At 57.3% G+C, this 18732-nt stretch overlaps 1 protein-coding gene across 4 annotated transcripts in view; it reads left to right on the forward strand.

The window, feature by feature from the left end:
• Window positions 1-18732, forward strand: part of RUSC2 (RUN and SH3 domain containing 2) — a 53334-nt gene that overhangs the window by 11303 nt on the left and 23299 nt on the right. For 2 of the 4 annotated variants that reach the window (XM_079994672.1, XM_079994675.1), the window contains exons 1-2: window positions 1540-1655; window positions 11282-13270. In XM_079994672.1, coding sequence (XP_079850798.1) covers window positions 11386-13270 — 1885 coding nt within the window. In that variant the 5' untranslated portion in view covers window positions 1540-1655; window positions 11282-11385. Of the gene's footprint in view, window positions 1-1539; window positions 1656-9176; window positions 9443-11281; window positions 13271-18732 lie in introns of those variants that run through there. The other 2 variants (XM_079994674.1, XM_079994673.1) reach the window with 2 other exon arrangements.

Here is an 18732-nt window from a genome sequence, read left to right on the forward strand (position 1 = left end):
CCAGCCCATCCCCTGTGCTTTTGTGGGGGGTTGCTGGGGGGGGGGTTCTGCAGTGTATAGGGAAGCTGTCATGTTTTTATATGTGTTGGAAGCTGTCCAGAGTGGCTGAGGCAACCCAGTCAGATGGGGGATAATAATAAAATAATTGTTTTTATTATTATCTTCCTCCCCCCGCCCCAGTGAATGCAGGACTCTGCTGCGCCAGGGCATAAATAGGGTGTGCCACACCAGGCTATTTTCATTCCCTGAATGCAACAGACATTCACATGTGAGGGAGTGTTAAAAATAACCCCTGGAAGATCTGTTGCCACCCCTCCCCTCCCAAGGCCACCACTGCCCACAGCCCTGGGGCTGGAGAGAGCTTCCTGGGGCTCTTCCTCCTGAAGCCGACCCCTCATGGCGCTCACCCCTCTGTGCCCACTTACACATTTACCCCCACCCCTCCCAGAGTCTGAGGAAGAGGAAGAGGCTGCTGGGGGAGCCCGGGGGGGGGGTCAGGCACCTCCTGGGGCTGCCTGAGAGGCCTCTGGGTCTGTGTAGCCTGGGGGGGGGGGAGGGAGCAGAGGGCCTTCTCCGTGGTGGCACCCTCCCTGTGGAACGTCCTCCCATCTGATGTCAAGGAAATAAACAACTATCTGACTTTTAGAAGACATCTGGAGGCAGCCCTGTTTAGGGAAGTTTTTAATGCTTGATGTTTTATCTTGTTTTTAGTATATTCTTTTGGGAGCTGCCCAGAGTGGCTGGGGAATATTGTTGTTGATGTTGCAAGCAAATGGCCCTGCTTGGTCCTTTCCAGCAGGGGGCCCCTCCTCTCGCGGTTCTTTATGCACCATCTATCAACATCAGGCCAGTCCTGCAGCTGGACCCCTGCATTGCAGGGGGGTTGGACTGGATGACCTTTGGGGTCCCTTTCAGCTGGACAGTCTATGATCCTTTGTGCTCAGATCCCTTAAGAGCATCTGGCTGACCATGGTGAGGGCCTCATCCAGGCGGCTTTTCTTCGCTTCTCCTTCCCTTGTGCCCCAATCCTGCTTGCTGGTTGCCCCCTGCGAGGTGCGGATGCCAGACTAGGGGGGCCCTTGGGCTGACCCGGCAGGCGCTTCTTAGCTTCTGGTGGAACCACCAGCTCCAGGGGCAGTCTACCCAGATGCCGGGGGATATTTGGCCCCTTTGACAGCAGGAGGCTGCGCTGGAGGGGCCTCACCCTGGGCACTTCTGACATCCTGACTGATGGGACGCGCGACGGCGGGGGTGCGGTGGGGGCCCTCCTCTCAGCGCCCCCCCCCCAGGTGCCCCAAAGGGAATCCTCTCCCGCGCTGGCGGCCGCTTCTCGCTTTCCCAGGCGACAGCGCGCGCCCGGCAGGGCAGGAGCGCGCCTGGCCCCGTTGGGCAGGCGGTGGGGGCGGGGGGCCGGCGATTCCTGGCCCGGGCTGTGCCCCCCGCTGCCCTCCTGCCGCCGCCCCCTCTGGTCCCGCGGTCCCGGGCGCGACGTCACGGGCGCGGGAGGCGGAGCGGGCATTGCGCAGCGCCGCCGCATTGCCAGGGATGCAGCGCGGAGCCCGGCGGCGGCGGCGGCGGCGACGGGGGAGGCAGCGATAGCAGCACCACGGACGACGCCCGCCCGCCCGCCCGCCCGCCCAGGAGCGGCGCCCCAGGTGAGCCGGGCAGCGCGGGGGTCCCCGGGGGCGCAGGTGGCCCGTGCCACGTCTTCACTCGGCCCGCGGGGCCACCGGAGCCGGCCCTGGCCTCTCTCGCTCCTCCGGGCACCAGGCGCCTCCCTGGACCCGGACCCAGGCGTCCTGCCGCCTGGCTGCCCGGAGCCCCGAGGGTAGTGGCGGCGGGCATCCTCGCCTTTGTGCGCCGCCACTCGGGGTGTGGCTGCTGCTGCTGCTGCTGCAATCGGCGGCGGGGGGGGGGAGGGTGGTTATTTAGTGAGAGGGGGGCTTTTTTTGGTTTGGAGGGGGTGGTGCCTTGGGGTTTGGCCCTCCCTGCTCCGGGCCAGGCTCACCTGCAAAGGGAGCGGCGCTGCCGCCAGACAAAGCGAGCGAGAGATGCTGCCTGGAAGGGGGGGGGGGCGGGAGAGGAGACAATGGAGGCAGGGAGGATGCGGAGGGATGGAGGGCGAGGATGGGGGGGGACCGCCTCCTCCTGGAGCCCCTACCTGCTGCAGCCCTCCGACCCCCCACCCCGCGCCGGGAGTTTTGACAGTTGCTTCGCCGCGCAGCTTGAGGGATGCCCTCCGCCCACCCCGGGGCAGCTGGAGACCCCCCCCCCAGGGACCGCGCGGGGTCTGCAGCAGGTGCAATGCAGCGCCTCCTCGCCCTCCCCGGGGCATCCTCGCCAGGGAAAGGGGGGGCGGCGGCCGCTCGCCGTCCTCTGCAGGCACCATTTTCTTCTCGCAAATTCCGGGAGCGCGGCCTGGGAAGAGCGGGGGGGGGGCGCGGGGGGGGGTGCTGGCAGTGCGGGCGCGCCGACTGGAGCTTGACGCGGGAGGGGAGGGGGCGCTTTGGCCGAGGGGTCTCTCCGGTGCGTCTTTTTTTCTTCTCCAGAGTGGGGAGCAGCATCATGAGATGACAAATGGAGGGGAAAGGAGATTTGGGGCTGGGGAGGGGGCGGCAGGCCTGGGTGAGCCTCTTCCCATGTTGCCTCCTCGGGTTGTATGGGGGGGGGGTCCAGGGATGCCCTCCTCCGGGTGGCTGTTGTCGCCTCTTCCCGGCAGGGGAGGGTCTCGGTGGGCAGGAGGAGAGGGGGAACAGGGGCCGGCCTGGGTGGGGGCTTGCAGGCCCCCAGCTGGGAAGGGCTCCTTCCCCTCCCACGGGGGCGAGCGTGGAGCCGGGCTCTTACTTTCCCAAAATGTGCAGTTCTGTAAAATCGACCGCCCTCCCCCAATCGCGTTAGTGATGATTTGCTTCTTTTCCGATGGGGTCTCGTGCTGTGTTGTTGTTCCCCACCCTGAGATTTTATGCTAAGGCAGTAGCAGAGAAACGCTTTTGTGAATAAAAATAACGCCCGTGACCCTTGAAAGAGTGTGGCGTAGAGCACCGGTCTTGGTCTGGAAGGGGGGGGGGTCTGTCTGTCTGTGAAATGGACACAACAGAGAGGCCTGTTATTCAGGACCCCTGAGGATTTGCATGGCACTTGGGCAAGTCGAAAGGCCTCTGTTTATTATTGATGAAGGCCTCTCCTTCAGCTTCCTTCTCAGCCCGGGTCACTTTTTACAGACGCAACAGTCTCCTCCTAGGGCTCGCATTTTGCAGATGTTCACAGTTGTTTGATGCCAGAGAGCTGAGCTCAACACTTTCCATAGCAAGGAGCTGATTTCCTTCATCGTCATCATCATTTTATTATTTGTACCTCGCCCATTGGACTGAGTTGCCCCAGCCATTCTGGGCGGCTTCCAGCATATATAAAAACATAAGAAAAAATTAAATATTTAAAAACCCGATGCAGGGCTGTCTTCAGACGTCTTCTAAAGGTTGCAGAGTTACTTATCTCCTGGCTATCGAATGGGAGGGTGTTTCACGGGCGGGGGGTGCCACTACCCAGAAGGCCCTCTGCCTGGTTCTTTTATGCCCCCCCCCTTTTTCTCTCCCAGGCATCCATGGTTCTCTCCCTCCTCATTTACCCCCCACAACAGCCCTGCGAGGGAGCTTAGGCTGAGAGGCAGTGACTGCCCCCAGTGGGGATGTGAACCCTCTGGCGGGACCTACTGGGGATGATGTCTTGACTGCTCCCCCTAGCACCCAGCCCCACTCCGGGATCCCAGCAGCAAATCCGCTCTTGCCATGTAAGAACAAAAGACGAGCCTGCAGCTGCATCAGGCCAATGGTAGCCCATTGAGTCCAGGATCCTGTTCTCACAGTGGCCAACCAAATGCCCCAGTGGGAAACCTGCAAGCGAGCAGGATCCAACCACCAGAGGCCTCTCCCCTCCCACAGTTTCCAGCAACTGGGTTCAGAAGCATCCTTGCCTCCAACTCTGGAAGGCAGAGTATAGGCATCCTGGCCAGGAGCCACCGATAGCCCTCTCTTCCTCCAGGAATTAGTCCAATCCTCTCTTAAATGTGGGATGTGAAACACAAGAGCAGTCAAGCAGAACATTCCTAGAGTGAGCATGTTTACACCTGGGGAGGAATGTTTGTCCAGCCAGCAGGTCAACTTCCTGTTTCCTTCTGGGCTGAGACAGACTTACAGACTTCCTCTGCATGTGACTAGAGGTGGGCGTGGCCTCACCTGTGCAGGTAACAACAAAAGCACAGGGCAGGGCAGCCATCTCTCCCCCTTTTGACTACATGCATCGAAGAAGCAACATCTGCTTAGCCAAAGATTCTCTCTTGGCCTCCAGCCCAGAGAGGACAAAGGGACGGTCTCCTTATGAGATAGTTTCCAGGTGTATGTTACTTTTCTAAGCTAAGTTTGCCTTCTGGGATCCGATTGTGAACAGAATGATGTGTGAGTAAACCTTTTTATACTTTTTATAGAAGACTCTGTTGTGTCTTATCTTTCATGAAGGAATAAGGAGAAAATACCAAAACAGTTATTATAGAGGCTTTAGCGAGCCTGAGCAAATGCATCTGCTGCAAGTTTAAAAAGGAGAATGTTACTCTGCTAAACTGTGAACTTGTTAACAGAAGTTGGAAAGGCTGTAATCAAACAATATATCCTCTCCTGCATCCCTGAACATTCCCACATTAAAGCCATCGCTGCCTCCTGTGGGAGGGAGTTCCGCAGTTTAACTGTGCTCCGTGGAGGAGTCCAGCTTCATTGGATGCTGCCAGCCTTCTCCTTCCACTCATGGACAGGCTTACCTGGCAGCTGGGCAGCTGCTTGACTCCAGGTGAACCTGCTTGTGTTTAGCCAAGGCTGGCAGCTGCGTTGGCACAGTCATTGGCAGGAGGCAGATGTTGTCTACACTGACTGGCAGCAGCTCTCTTGAGCTGTGCGGTTGAGCCTGGGACTATTGGCATGCAAAGCAGATGAGCTACTGCTGACCCAGGGCCTACCCCCTTGGATACGGTTCAGGAACTCAGCTTGCCGGTTTTGTGGCTGAGGTGCCAAGTTCCCTTTCTGCTTTCTCTCCCAGAGACACTGCCAGTCAGAGCCAGCAGCACTGGGCCAGCTGGGCCAGTGGTCTCAGCAGCAGCTGGACTGCATGTCTAGAGGCTGCCATTCTCCAGGGGAAATGTGGTGTGTTGGATTGGGCACAGCTGCCGTAGGGAGCCTGGGCAGGTAGTGGCATCTCCTGGTCTCATACCTCTTCACAACGGTCCTGCAAGGCCTGCTGCTGCTCAGGCAAGGTGCTCTCTGCTCCCAGGTCCCATGCTATGTGAGGTACAGCAGGTCCCTGTTGGGGACAGGCCTGCTTAGGGTGGGGTGTGCCAGGAAGATGTGGCATTTTGGGTGCCAGCTGGAGACTTTCTCTGTTAAGTGTGTTAACCAGAAGGTTGGTGGTTCGAGCCCATCCAGGGATGGCTGTTGGCAGGCAGAGCTGTAGGTACAGGGGTGGGGGGCGCAGCCTGCTTTTTTTGCCCCAGGTGAAGCCTCCAGAGGTGCCCGTTGAGGCTGCCAGCCTGTGTGTGTATGCAAATGTGTGTGGGTTGTTGGTTTGTTTTTTGGCAAACTGGGTCTTTGACCTGCGTGAAATAAAGGCTTTCAGCAGGATTCCTCAATGTAGACTCTTCCAGCTCAAAGAATAAGACTAGTCTGCAATATGCGCTGGAGCCGATCAAAGGATGTGTTCCGTCCTGCCCTCCCAAATAAATGCAAAGCCTTCTGCCCCGGGGTAAGTCCCCTGGCACCCTGATCGTGGATTTGCTGGGGCTCCAAGGCCAACAGTCCCTCCCCGGCTGGCCTCCTTGAGGTTCCTGCAGCCTGAGGCCTGGCCTTTTCCTTCCTGCAAACAGGTCGCCCATGTGCCTCTGGCTCTGATTAATATCTTTGCCGCATTTCTGTTCTCTCCCTCCTCATTTAATCCCCACAACGACAGCCCTGTGAGGCAGGCTAGGCTGAGAGGCAGTGGCTGAGCTCAAAACCACCTTCGTGAGCTTCATGGCCAAGGGGGGATTTGAACCCTGGTCCCCCAGGTCCTAGTCTGACACTTTTAACAGCTGCACCACACTGACTCCTCTTGCATGACCCTGTGATCTTTCTAAATGAGGGCGTTTTGCACAGGCTGTTCCCTCTTGCTGCCATCCCTCCCCATACCAGAAGCAGGACCCCCCTCCGGAGGCGGCACCCCTCTTCCGAAGCCCCTGAGACCCTTTTCCCCCTCCCACCCTGCTTCTGAGCATACAGACCCCCCCCCCGCCACCACTCTGGGCTTGGCAGAGCCTCTGGCTCCAAGGACGAGGATGAGAGCTTTTTGCAGTGGCAGTCAAGAGCGATGGCGGCTGCTCTGGGAACGGCCGCTTGGAGAGGCACCGCTGTCAAGGCTAGGAAGCTGCTGGAAGGGAGCGTGCCAGCAGCCCACACAGGGACACTCTTCTGTGCCATCCATGCACACATGCAGCCATCCATGCGCGGTTGCAGGCTGGGCTTCCCTCCAGCGGCCGTCGGGGGAGCTTTGGATCAGCCTCGCCTGAGCGGCAGCCGCAGCCTTGACAGCTCGGTGCTGTTGCTGCTGCAGCTGCGGCCGCCCTCCCCCTTCTCCTGGTCCCAGTGCGCAGAGCACACAGGCGAGCACATGCGCACAGTGCATTCCCCAGCCTGCCTGCCTGCTTTCTCCACTGAACCCTGCCTTCAGCAGTTGCTCTGCCTTCTGAAGGCCCAGTGGCATTTCAAGAAATGCATTCAGGCGGCAGGGCTGGGGGATTTCTTGCTTCACCCAAACGCTGCTGGATTCTCTGCTAACTCACCCTCTCCTGGGGGGAGGGTGGGATTCTGAGCCAAACGTCCCTCTGAAGTGCTCCTGGAGGAGTATTGGTTTTGGGGGGGGAGTGAATTACACCTGCTCAGAATTGTGTGACATTTTGAACAGTCCCTTAATCATAAAATTGTAGAGTTTGATGGAATCTCAAAGGCCCTCTAGTCCACCCCCTGCGATGCAGGAATCTCCACTGAAGCATCCATGATGGATGGCTACCCGACCTCTGCTTAAAAACCTCCAAGGGAGGAGAGGATCCCGTCTCCCAGTTCATTCCACTGTCAAACAGCTCTTACTGTCAGAAAGTTCTTCCTGATGTTTAGTTGGAATCTCTTTCACTTCCGCACAGTGACAGATGCTGAGCGTTGCTAAAAAGGAAAATTTCACCTGCTCACCTGTTTTCCCCTAGTGGGGCAATTAGCAGATAGCTTTCAGGTGTGTGTTTCTGAGTTTTGTGTTGGCAAAATTGTGTGTGTGAGAGGGGGGGGGAGGGAGGAGTATTGTTCATTTTGGTTGTGTACTTCTTGATGTTTTATTTGTTTGTGACTGCTTTTATTACGTTTGTAATTATCTAATATTTTTCCGTCTTGTAAGCCGCCTTGAGCATGGTTTTAACCAGGGAAAGGTGGGCATGCAAACAAAATGATCTATGTATGCAGGGCTTTTTTCCAGCCAGAATTCACCAGAACTCCCTTCTGGTCCCTCTCAGGTGTGCCCCATGGCCATTCTAAAAGAACAAAGGAGGTGTTCAGGGTGAGTTCCAGAACCTCTTTTTCTAGAAAAATAGCCCTGTCTATCTCCACCATTTATTTATTTTTTAGGTAGCAGTTTAGGGCTGACTTGGATGAGGGCCAGCATGCTGCACTTCATATATATTTTAAGTGCAACAAGCTGGCCCTGATCCAAATCACCCCTAAACTGCTGCCTAAAAAGATAATAATCGGTGGAGATCTTGCCACTTCATTAATCTGGTTGGCCCCCAATCCCTGTTTATGGCTTCCAATTTGTCACCCTATTGGCGGTTGCAATTTCAGAGCCTGGTGGTTGCTTAGCTGAGGAATACGGTTGCTCCAGTCTTGAAAGCGGTGCATGATCTTGCAAGATGGCCAAATCCTCTCCTGTCTGCCTGATGGCCGCCAAAGTTCATTCCCGTTTTCCTTGCTGCCTGTGAGACAACAGATTCCATTTTTTATGCAGGGCCCTTGATGTAGTAGCTAACGCTTCAGAGGCAGTGTGGTGCAGTGGTTAGAGTGTGGGCTCAACCAGGGGGCAGCCACATGAAGCCCACTGGGAGGCACCATCTCTTAGCCTGACCTACCTTGCAAGGCCTTTGTGAGGAAAAGTGTGTGTGCCACAGTGAACTCGAAGGAAAGGCAGGGTGCAAATTTAATAAATAACTAGCATAAGCAAGGAGGACCCTCTTGTGCCTCGTGATCAGCTGCTGAGACCAACCTTTGGGCTCCCTTTCCTGCGGAGATGGTGATGGGGGAAGTGGCCATTTTGGGGGCGGACAGCACATGGCCTAGATGCCTTCAGGGACCTACGTGGATTATTTTTTGGGTGAAAAGCTGTCCTACGTGTTTTATTGCTCTTGGGCCTTTAGCTGCATTTTAATTGATTTTTTTACCCATTTTGCTTTTTTACCTGCTGCAGTGAGTCGCCGTTTGGTTCTGCCGCAGCAAAGGCTTCTCAGCTGTGTGCGCATGATTTTGATGCACTGCTAGACAGGGATAGAGGGGAGGGGGCAGAGCAGTGTTTGAGGGCTAACCTTTGGCTGGACTCCTCTGGTGTCCAATGAGGAGGGGCCAGACCATCGTCACTTTATTTGTATGCCGCCTTTCCATAGTTAAAACATTGCTCAAGGCGGCTTACAACATGACAAGATTTGCATAATTACCCACATAACAAAAGTCATAAACAATAAATAAAACATGTCAAAAGGTACACAACCAAATGGGAAACAATTCCTACATAAATCATAAAATCTAAAACTAAAAAGACAACATTATTATCAATTACAATTTAAAATGACATAAATAAAAAATAAAAACAAACAAGACCTGGGCATCAACATCAGCAGCAGTCCTTTATGGAGCCTGTCCACCCCCCCCCCACACCCCACAATGGCTCTTCTGGGCTTCATGACCTCATCCTGCTTAGGAGTGAGTCAGCCCATGGCAGTGCTCCCCCCCCCCGCCGTTCCCCCACCAAGCCATGGATGCTTTGGCTGAGATTCCTGAAGCCACAAATCACAATTTTTTCTTTAAATGCCTATCACAGATGCCCGTGGGGTGTTTGACCCAGGCCACGGGGTTCCCCACACCTCAGCTGAGAGCTTCATCCATCCATCCCAAACTGACAGGTGGTGAACCACAGACTAGGAGACATTTCTAAGAATGGGGCAGGAGCCTATGAATTTCCAAGCAGAGCCAGGAATAATTTATCAAATGCTATTAGGAAAGCAAGGACAAGGCAGCCAGTGGGCAGCTGCTGCCTTGGGGTTCCCTTCCAGAGGGAACACAGTTCCTCCCCCATTTCCCAAGGGCACCAGCCCCAGACTCCTGAGAAAGGAGGACTCTGGGTGAGTGGATTGGGCCCCCTCCACCTCTCTTCTTTCCTTCAAGGAAACCAAGGCTCTCTCTGGCTCCCTTGCGCCACACGGTCTTGCTAGGTTCCCACGGCATCCCATTAACCTAATTTCTGGCGGGGGCAGGGGGTCACCGCGCAGGTAGGCATCTTCCCTCAGGGAGGGGGCGCAATATCAGCTTGTTCCAGGAAGGTCCGTTTGCCAAGGGGTCCGGCTGCAAGTTGGGCACTCAGAACCGCTCTTCTGTCCAGAGGCCAGGAGTGGGCGGTTGGCAGGAGTGGCAGGCAGTGGGCTGCTCCAGGAAAATGCTCTTTGCTTCCGTTGCCTCGGGAGACTGTCCACGCGAGGGAGAAGCTCTTGCCTCCAGTCCCACAGCTTCTGGCTCTTGGGGGTCGGACGCATATCCGTGGCCTGGACAGGAAGAGGGTGGTTTTGGTGCAGAAGCACCCAGGGGGAACATCGGCTCGGCTGTTGTCATGGGATGTTGCGTGTCCTGGGAAGGCAAAGGAGAGAGACACCCCCTCAAGGCCTTGGGGTGACGTGAGTGGTGACTGGAGAACTGGGGTGTGGGGGGGGCTGTTTTGTGCTCTGTGTATGCAGGGAAAGGAAGTGCGAACAAGTGCAGATAAGGCTGGGGTGCAGGTGGGGAATGCACGACCCCAGGTTCCTCTTCAGTAGCAACAAATTTACTTCCTCTTTTAATTTGCTCTAATTTCTTTTAGTGGACAGTCCTACCTCAGGTTACAGGTGCTTCACTTGCGTTTTTTTTGGGTTATGGACTCGCTGAAACCCAGAAGTACCGGAATGGGTTACTTCCGGGTTTCGGGGGTCACACATGCACAGAAGCACTAAATCGTGCTTTGCGCATGCGCAGAAGCACCGAATCGCAACCCGTGTGTGCGCAGATGTGCTGCTGCGGGTTGCGAATGTGCCTCCCGCATAGATGACGTTTGCAACCCGAGCATCCACTGTAGTGGTTTTGAACCAGTGTGCCGTGGCCCCCTGGGGTGCCCCCTTGGATGATGGTCAGAGGGCCATGGGCAACCCTGGCCTCTGGCCTCCTTTCCTTCCCTCCCTCTCCTGATGCCCTCTTGCGTCTCTGGGAGGCCAGGCAGGCAGGCAAGGGCCACAATGGCCTTTCTTGGGCTTGCTGTGTGCAATGCTTGCCCGGGAGCTGAGTGCCCAGTGCTGAAGGAGAGCCTTTCTGCCATGCAGGCCTGGCAGTGCCCGCTGCTGCCACCCAAGGCAAGGCGTTGGCCTCATGTTCACCTTTGGCCAGTCTCCGTTGGACCACTAAGGCTGGGGACATCCTCTTCCCAGGCCACTGAGGGGCAGTGTGAGGAGGCCCCTCTCTTGGGGGCAGGGGGGCAGCTCAGAGACCAGGGGCGGCAGCAGTGCCTGCCCAGAGGACTCCCAAGGAGAGGGGAGAGGAGGCTGAGGAGGGGGTTCAAAAAGGGGTGAGGGGCTGCCAGCTCTGCAGGCAAGGGGGAGACCTAACTGGCCTCCTGGTCAAGGGAAACATGGACTCAAAAAGGTTGAAAACCTCTGTTTTAGTGTCTATAGGCTTTTAGAAGTCTGCCGAGGACTTTTCTGAGAAAGACTGATTTACCAGTGATTGTGATGGTCTCTCTGTTGCAGTGATGAGCCACCTTCCTCCCTTCCCCTCCCCCTCCCTGGTCTTGAGTCTTTTCACCCCTGGGGGGGCCCTAAGTCTCTTGCTGAGTTCTGAGCAGGGGTCTCCCCAGGTGGTCCATGCTGGAGCCAGCAGCGGGACCCTCAGGCGGTTCCGTTTGTTTCCAGGCTGCTGACTCCGTGCTCTTTGTCTCCCTCCAGGTGTTCCTTGGATGCTTCGATGAGATGCGCTTCTGTGCTCCCTCCTCACCTGAATCCTTCCATGGGTAGCTTGGGGACTGCGGGGGTCCTGGAGAGCGACGACGATGGATAGCCCCCCCAAGCTGGCCGGCGAGACGCTGATTGTCCACCACATCCCCCTGGTGCACTGCCAGGTCCCCGACCGGCCGTGCTGCGGCACCACCAGCAAACGGGCCAACCCCTTTGGGCAGGCCGACTCAGGTGCCCTGCGGACCGGCTCCCTCCCGGAGCGGGACCTCTCACAGGCCGACTCCCTGCTCTACAGCAGCTTGCTCCAGGCTCCAGAAGCGACCCTGGCCCCAGGGGAGACGCCCGAAGAGAAGGAGGCCCCGCGCAGGGACCCGCCTGCCCCCGGTGCCAACAAGCGGCAGAACCCCTTCCTGCTGGGGGGCAGCGAGACCCAGGACCTCTGCGAAGATGAGCTGGGCAAGGCCTCCTTCCACCTGCACGAGCTGGCCCTGCCGCCCTTCCGCCTGCATGAGCTGGCCCTGCCGCCCTTCCGCCTGCACGACACCAGCCCCGTCGTGAAGCCCTGGAGCGCCAGCCCCCGGGCGGATGTGGTGGAGGGCCAAGAGGAGGACGAGCTGTCCCACGAAGATGCCCGCAAGAGGAGCCGCCTGGCGCCTGAGCTGATGGAGCTGGACGAGTACGGCTGCCACCGGGCCGAGCCCTCCAGCTTCTCCTTCGAGCAGGAGTGGGCCAGCGACGGCGAGGAGCTGGCGCACAGCCGGGACGCTCCCCGCAGCCGGACGTGCAGCTGCTCCAGCGCGGAGCTGCAGCGCTGCTGCTGCTACAGCCTCTCCAGCCAGTCGGAGGCCCCCGACCAGCCGATGGGCTACGTCAGCGACTCCTCCTGCAACAGCTCCGACGGCGTCCTGGTCAACTTCAGCGCCCTCTACAACAAGATGAACGGGCACGCGCACCCCAACCTCAACTCGGGGGCCCACTCTTGCGACGACTCCTCCTCCGGAAGCCACTCAGACTCGGGGGCCTTCTACCTGGACTTGCACTCCTCGCCTGGCGAGCCCAAGGCGCCCGGCGAGCCGCACCAGGCCTGCGGGTGCCACCACGCCTCCTCCCCAGTCTTGGATGCCAACTGCAACTCCTACCCCGCCCTGTGTGACCCCTGCGCCTCCGAGGCCTCCGACCTGACGGCCTGCTTCCAGAGCCAGGCGAGGCTGGTGGTGGCCACCCAGAACTACTACAAGCTGGTCACCTGCGACCTGTCCTCCCAGTCCTCGCCCAGCCCGGCCGGCTCGTCCATCACCAGCTGCTCGGAGGAGCAGCCGCGGGGCAGCCCCCTGCAGCCCACTGAGTATTACCTGTTCCAGAGGCCCGACAGCGACACCGACTGCTCGCGGGAGGAGTCGCAGGGGGAAGCCGAGAAGGGCGCCATCGAGGGGCAGGTGTACGTCAACGTCTCGCCGCCCACCCTGGCTGGCCCGCGGAGGCAGCGGTCCCGCAGCTATGACCGCAGCCTGGACCGCAGCCCCACCGGGCGGCTGGGCTCCCTGGAGCGCATGATGAGCTGCCCGGTCCAGCTGAGCGACGGCCCCGCGATGCCCTCCCAGGGCTCCCCGCCCAAGCGGGTCACATCCTTTGCGGAGCTGGCCAAGGGCCGCAAGAAGACGGGCTCCTCCCCCCCGCTGCGCACCAGCAGGGACTCTTCCCTGGAGTTCTCCCCCATCCCCGAGTACCAGAGGGACGGATCCGTCTTCCTTGAGGGCCAGGCCAGGCACAGCCAGAGCCTCCCGTCCCACGCCCTCAACCGCAGCTGCGAGGGCCACCGTGGCGCCGAGAGGGGGCTGAGGGCCCCCAGGAAGGGCCTGGGCTCCAGGGAGATGCCTTCCTGCGGGCAGGAGGGGCCCGCACAGCCGTTCTTCTCCACCTTGATGGAGCAGGGGTCTGCCAGCGGCCTTGGCCAGAAAGACATTCGTGCCCGAGCTGATGGTAAGCCACTGCCCTGGGTGACTGGCGCGCTGCTTCTCTCTCGCAGCTGGTGGATTGTGCGTGTTTGTCTGAATGCTGGAAGGGGGGCAGTCGGCTCAATGTCTCCTCCTCCTGGGATTCCTGCATTGCAGGGGGGTCAGTCTAGATGGCCCTTGGGGTCTCCTCCAGCTCAACAATTCTAGGATTCTGTGATTCAGCTGAGGCTTTTAAAGAGAGGTTGGGTGGCCCCCTGTCAGGGGAGTTGGACTAGATGGCCTTTGGGGGCCCATTATAACTCCAGAATTATGTAATTCTGTAAACATGGCTTCCCCCAAAGGGTGATGATGGGCAGGATGGCGCTTTTCAGGCAGGCTACCTGCAGGGGACCAGCCCTCGGGGCCAGCAGGGGACATTTCCTCCCAGGCCAGAACATCCTTGTGGGTGAACTGGGGGTCCTGGTCTGGATTGGGGCCACTTCTTGTCTGATGGGGGGTATTGGGGTGTCTGGGAGGGACAGCACGGCTTGTTCGTGGCTCCCCAAAGAGCCTGAGGGAGGCCCAGTGCTGAGGGGAAGACTTTGCATGCAGTGGGGCTGGACCACGTGGGGAGCTGTGGACGCACCCCACTGCCTCTGGGTGCAGCCACCACACAGCAGACAATGCCCCAGAGGCGGAACCAGCAGTGAGGCGGCAGCTGCAGCCATTTGGTCTGAATTAAAGGGCCTTGTCTTTTTATGTGTGGCGGTTTGGGGAGGGGAGCCAACTCTCCGCTCTGAGGCAAGCCTCAGAAACCTAAAATGCAAAGCAAAAACTCCAAATGCCCAAAGATCAATGGGGAAAATACAGGGGCGATGGCCAGAATGCCCTTTTCAAATTAGAACAAATGAAGAGCCCACTGGATCAGGCCTGTGGCCCCTCTAGTTCACAATGGCTGACCAGACGCAAACAGGATTTGAGGAGAAGACAACTTTCCTCTCTGGTTATGCCAGCACTGCGGCCTCTGACTGGGGAGGCAAAGAGTGGCCCTTGAGAGCCCTCTCGCCCATGGATGTGTGGCCTGGCAGGGCACTTGGCAGGCTGTGTGTTGGCCCCGGGGTGCTGTGCTCCCTCTCTCCTCTTGGCTCAGCCATCCTGGGCCACCAGCATTGGAACAAGGAGGAGATTCCTAGCTCTCTTTCGACAACACCCTGCCCAAAGGGCAGCCTCTCTTCTCGAGAAACATCTCCCAGAGGTTTGCAGCGAAACCTTTCTCCTGATTTCTGTCGCCTGCTTGTTGCCACTGCGTGACTTTGTTTGCGGAGGAGCTGGAATGTGCCCACAAGGGCCGGATCCCTGGCTGGTCTTGCCGTCTAATGGCAGGTGAGCAGGGAAGGAAGGGAAAGGGTGGCTCTGGGGGGGGGGGGGCAAAGAGCCTCCTTGGGAGAGGAAGAGGGGGGGCAGGCTTTGCTCGGAAGCTGCACAGCACCCTCCTGCGGCAGAAACGGGCCCTGATCCTAAAGCCTGCCCAGCATTTGTTTTACAACTCTCAAATCCTTTACTCTCGAGAAGGTGGCTTGTCCAGTCCCCCCCCCCCCCGATCCCCTGCCAGGGAGATCCATGCTCAGGAGCACGTAGACCAGAGTTTCCTCAGTCCACCCACCACTGCCTGGACATTCCCACTGCCCTTTTGCACCCCGGACCAGGAAGGGTCCTGGCCTCAAAGATGCTCCCTGGCCCTTCCTGGCCTCAAGGGCAGCTTTGCCTCCACTCTTCTCTGCACTCCCTTCAGGTTGGGGCCCTGGCACCCCCCCCCCCTTGGCCTGCTGTGTCTTTTCTCTTTTTATAAGGAAGAATACAAAGATTATTGATGATGATGATGATGATGATGATGATGATAATAATTTATTTATACCCTGCCCTCCCCTGACAGAGCCGGGCTCAGGGCGGCTAACACCGGTAAAATTACAATAAAAACATAATGGGGGGGACCCCAATTTAAAATGCAGGTTAAAATGCAATTTAAAATGCAGCCTCATTTTAAAAGTAGCCTGTAGATCAGAGCCGCAAGGGGAGGGAAAACACAAGGGTCAGACTGAGTCCAAACCAAAGGCCAGGCGGAACAGCTCTGTCCTGCAGGCCCTGCGGAAAGATGTCAAGTCCCGCAGTTGAATATTCTCTCTCATTTTTGGCCAAACTAAAACATTAATCTAAAGACAAAAAAAGAGAAAGTGGAGAGAGGAGAGGAGAGGAGGAATGAAGGAAGAGATAAAGAAAAAGGAATAGAAAAAGATTTAGAAAAGAGAGAGAGAGAGAGAGAGAGAGAGAGAGAAGTTAAGAAGCTAAAGAACTTGCGGTTCTTGGTCTGTCCGCTATATATATCATTTTCTTCATCCACTCCAGCATAACACCTAATAACCCTCCCCCCCCCCCTTGGTCTCCTTGCGGCTGCCACCCAGTTTCCTATGGGGAGGCTGCTAGTGGGACTCCCCAATTCCCTACCTTCCTGGGGCTCCTGGCAGGACCAGAGACCCTGCTTGGAGGCAGGAATTGTCCCCCTTGGAGAGATCTCTGCCCAAAGCGAAGCAGCTCAGAGTCGCCTCCCAAGTGGGAGCAGCCGCTGGCCTGGAGGAGCAGAGCTGAAAGGGGAGAAGCTGGTCTTGTGTTGGGCAGCGGCGGGAGGGAGGAGACCCTCGTGTTGCGCAGCTGGGCTCCCATTTCGGGGAGGGGCCAAGGCAGCTGCTCTCCTCCTTCCTCTCCCGGGGAAGCAAAACACCTCCAGCTGCAGGGAGCGCCAGCCCAGGACATCCCAAGTGAAATAAAAAGGTCTGGAGGGATTGGGGGGTGCTGGGGGAGCCCCTCTTGCATGAGGAGGAGGAGGCAAACATGCCTGGCCACCAGAGGGGCAGATTCTGCCCTTGCAGCCCCCATCGAGGGGTGTGGGTGGGGTTCTCTTGCTGGCCCTTGCTGGTTCAGATGGACCCCCTTCCAAGAGGGTCCAGGGCAGAGGCTAAAACCCCCACAGCCCCCCCTACACATAGATGCTTCAAGGGGGGAAGGGGGCTGTGAATTGGGGTGGGTGGAGGAAGGGAGGGCCCTGGTCCTGCCACCCCACACCCCACTGCTGACTCCTGCTCACCCACCCATGGGACCCTTTTAGAGCCTCCCTGCTCCATCCTTCCAGCTTGACACGGTTTTTCCAGGGCCTCGTCCAGCACAGCCTCAGAGAAGCTGTTCTCCCCTTTTCAGATGCTTGTATGAAATGCTGATTGGATCCAAGGATCTGGTGATCTTAGCAGGTTTCCCTTTTGACCACAGCTTGGTCCCAAAAAGGCCTTCAGATATTCCAATTAGCACCACTAATGACTTGCCCAGCAGCTTCTGAGGGCTCTGACTACTTGGCACACACGACGGCAACCTCGAAACCCGTACAACGGCCCTGCCAGGTTGGCTGGCCTGCACCATTCTCTGAGTCTGAGCGAGGCTTGCTTGCCCAGGCAGATGCCAAAGTCCTTCCGGGGCGGCCAGACTTGTGGCTCCCACAGGAGCTGCCGGTTGAGCCCTCATCCTGCTTTGCCTGGCATTTTCTGGGGCATTTTCCCTCCGCTGGGATATTAGGCAGCCTTTGTCGCCTTTTGGGCACCTGCTGAAGCCCTTCCTCTCCCAGCTAGCCTTTTGAGATCTTTCCTGCTCTCCATCTGCTTTGAAGTTGTTTGTAAGGTGCTTTGGTTGCTTTCTCACTTTGTGGGCTCCTCTGGGAGGAAGGATGGGGGGTACATTTAATAATAAATAAACTGGGAAGATTCAGCCATGCCTCCAACTGAATGAGAGCCAGCAGTGCACCCTGGTTTGTTGCCTTGCTGGTTTTCATTTATCGGGCACCTGGGTGATCCCTCCTGGGCTTGGCACTGGCCTGGCGTGGTGGGTGGGGGCCGTCCCAGTGAGATTCTTGACCTGTGCTGTGCTGCCCTGGGGCAAGGAGCTAGTCCTGGCTGAGGTGCCAGCTCCACATAAAGGTAGGGCATGTAGTGCCAGCAGGGGCCACTTGCCCACCTTGCTGGGGCAGAGCAGGGATCCGTTGGCCATGAAGAGGAATGGAGGGCAGGGGGAGATTTTGCTTGCATCCTTCTTAGCTGTAGAGCTCTGCTGGAAGTGAGGGCATAGCGGAGGGATGATTTTCGTTCCCAGGGTTGGGGGCTAGGGTGCTGCTGCCCCTGAGCCAGAGGACCAGGCAGGGCTCTGCCACCACATCCCTAGGAAGGCTGAAGCAAATATGAAGGGGGGCATGTTTCAAGGCAGGGGCAGGAGAGGGAAACTGAATTGCAGAGGGTTGAACTAGATGATGTTGTAAACAAAAATCTGCCCTTTCCCCCCTTGTGGGGTATCCAAGAGCCCATATAGAGTCCTTACGTAGCTTCCCTATTGGTAGGAGGAAGTAACAGAGGCCAACCAGAGAATATTGAGAAGCAAAGCAGCTTGTAAGCCTGATCTTTATTGATCTGTTGCAACAGGGTCCTCACTCACCACACGCAGGAGGAGGAGGAGGAACCCAGAACAATGGCGCGCAAGCCCTTATATGGACTTTTGAAATTGCCACCCTGTAGATCAAGACCACCCCTAGAAACATCATACATACATCGCAGAAGGGGTGTAGCTCAAGACACACACACCCCAGATACATCATACCTACATCACAGAAAGGGCGGTCTACAGCAGAAATCTGAGTGCCTTGTTTATTTCATCTGACAGGTTACCTGTTTAATGGTCACTTGATTGGATTGCCTGGGGAGCCTGGCCAGTCTTTTGTAATGATAAATACTTAGTTCCTGAGCCAGGTCACAGGCTCACACCCTATTCATATCTTAAATGTGCCCTTAAGCAGGATTAAGAAGGAAAAGACAATGGGGAGGTTTCCCACTTTGACCTTGCAGAGAAATAATTGAGGTCAAATTGTTCAGGACTTTTTTCTGTGGGGTTTTCAGACATGTGGTTTATATATATTTATGTACGTGTTTGATGGGACGCGGGTGGTGCTGTGGGTAAAACCTCAGTGCCTAGGACTTGCCGATCGTATGGTCGGTGGTTCGAATCCCCGCGGCGGGGTGAGCGCCCGTCTTTCGGTCCCAGCTCCTGCCCACCTAGCAGTTCGAAAGCACCCCTAAGTGCAAGTAGATAAATAGGTACCGCTTTACAGCGGGAAGGTAAACGGCGTTTCCGTGTGCTGCGCTGGTGCCGGCTCGCCAGAGCAGCTTCGTCACGCTGGCCACGTGACCCAGAAGTGTCTGCGGACAGCACTGGCCCCCGGCCTCTTAAGTGAGATGGGCGCACAACCCTAGAGTCAGACACGACTGGCCCATACGGGCAGGGGTACCTTTACCTTTACCTTTATGTACGTGTTTGCTTGGTACGTTTATGAACATTTATTACATATCTAAGACCTTAAAATTCTTATCACACTGCCCTGCCCTTCTCTGCCTCCCTTTTGCTCCAAAGGACACACTGACCCAG

Source organism: Podarcis cretensis (assembly GCF_951804945.1).
Source record: "Podarcis cretensis genome assembly, chromosome: 11".
Lineage (NCBI taxonomy): Eukaryota > Metazoa > Chordata > Lepidosauria > Squamata > Lacertidae > Podarcis > Podarcis cretensis.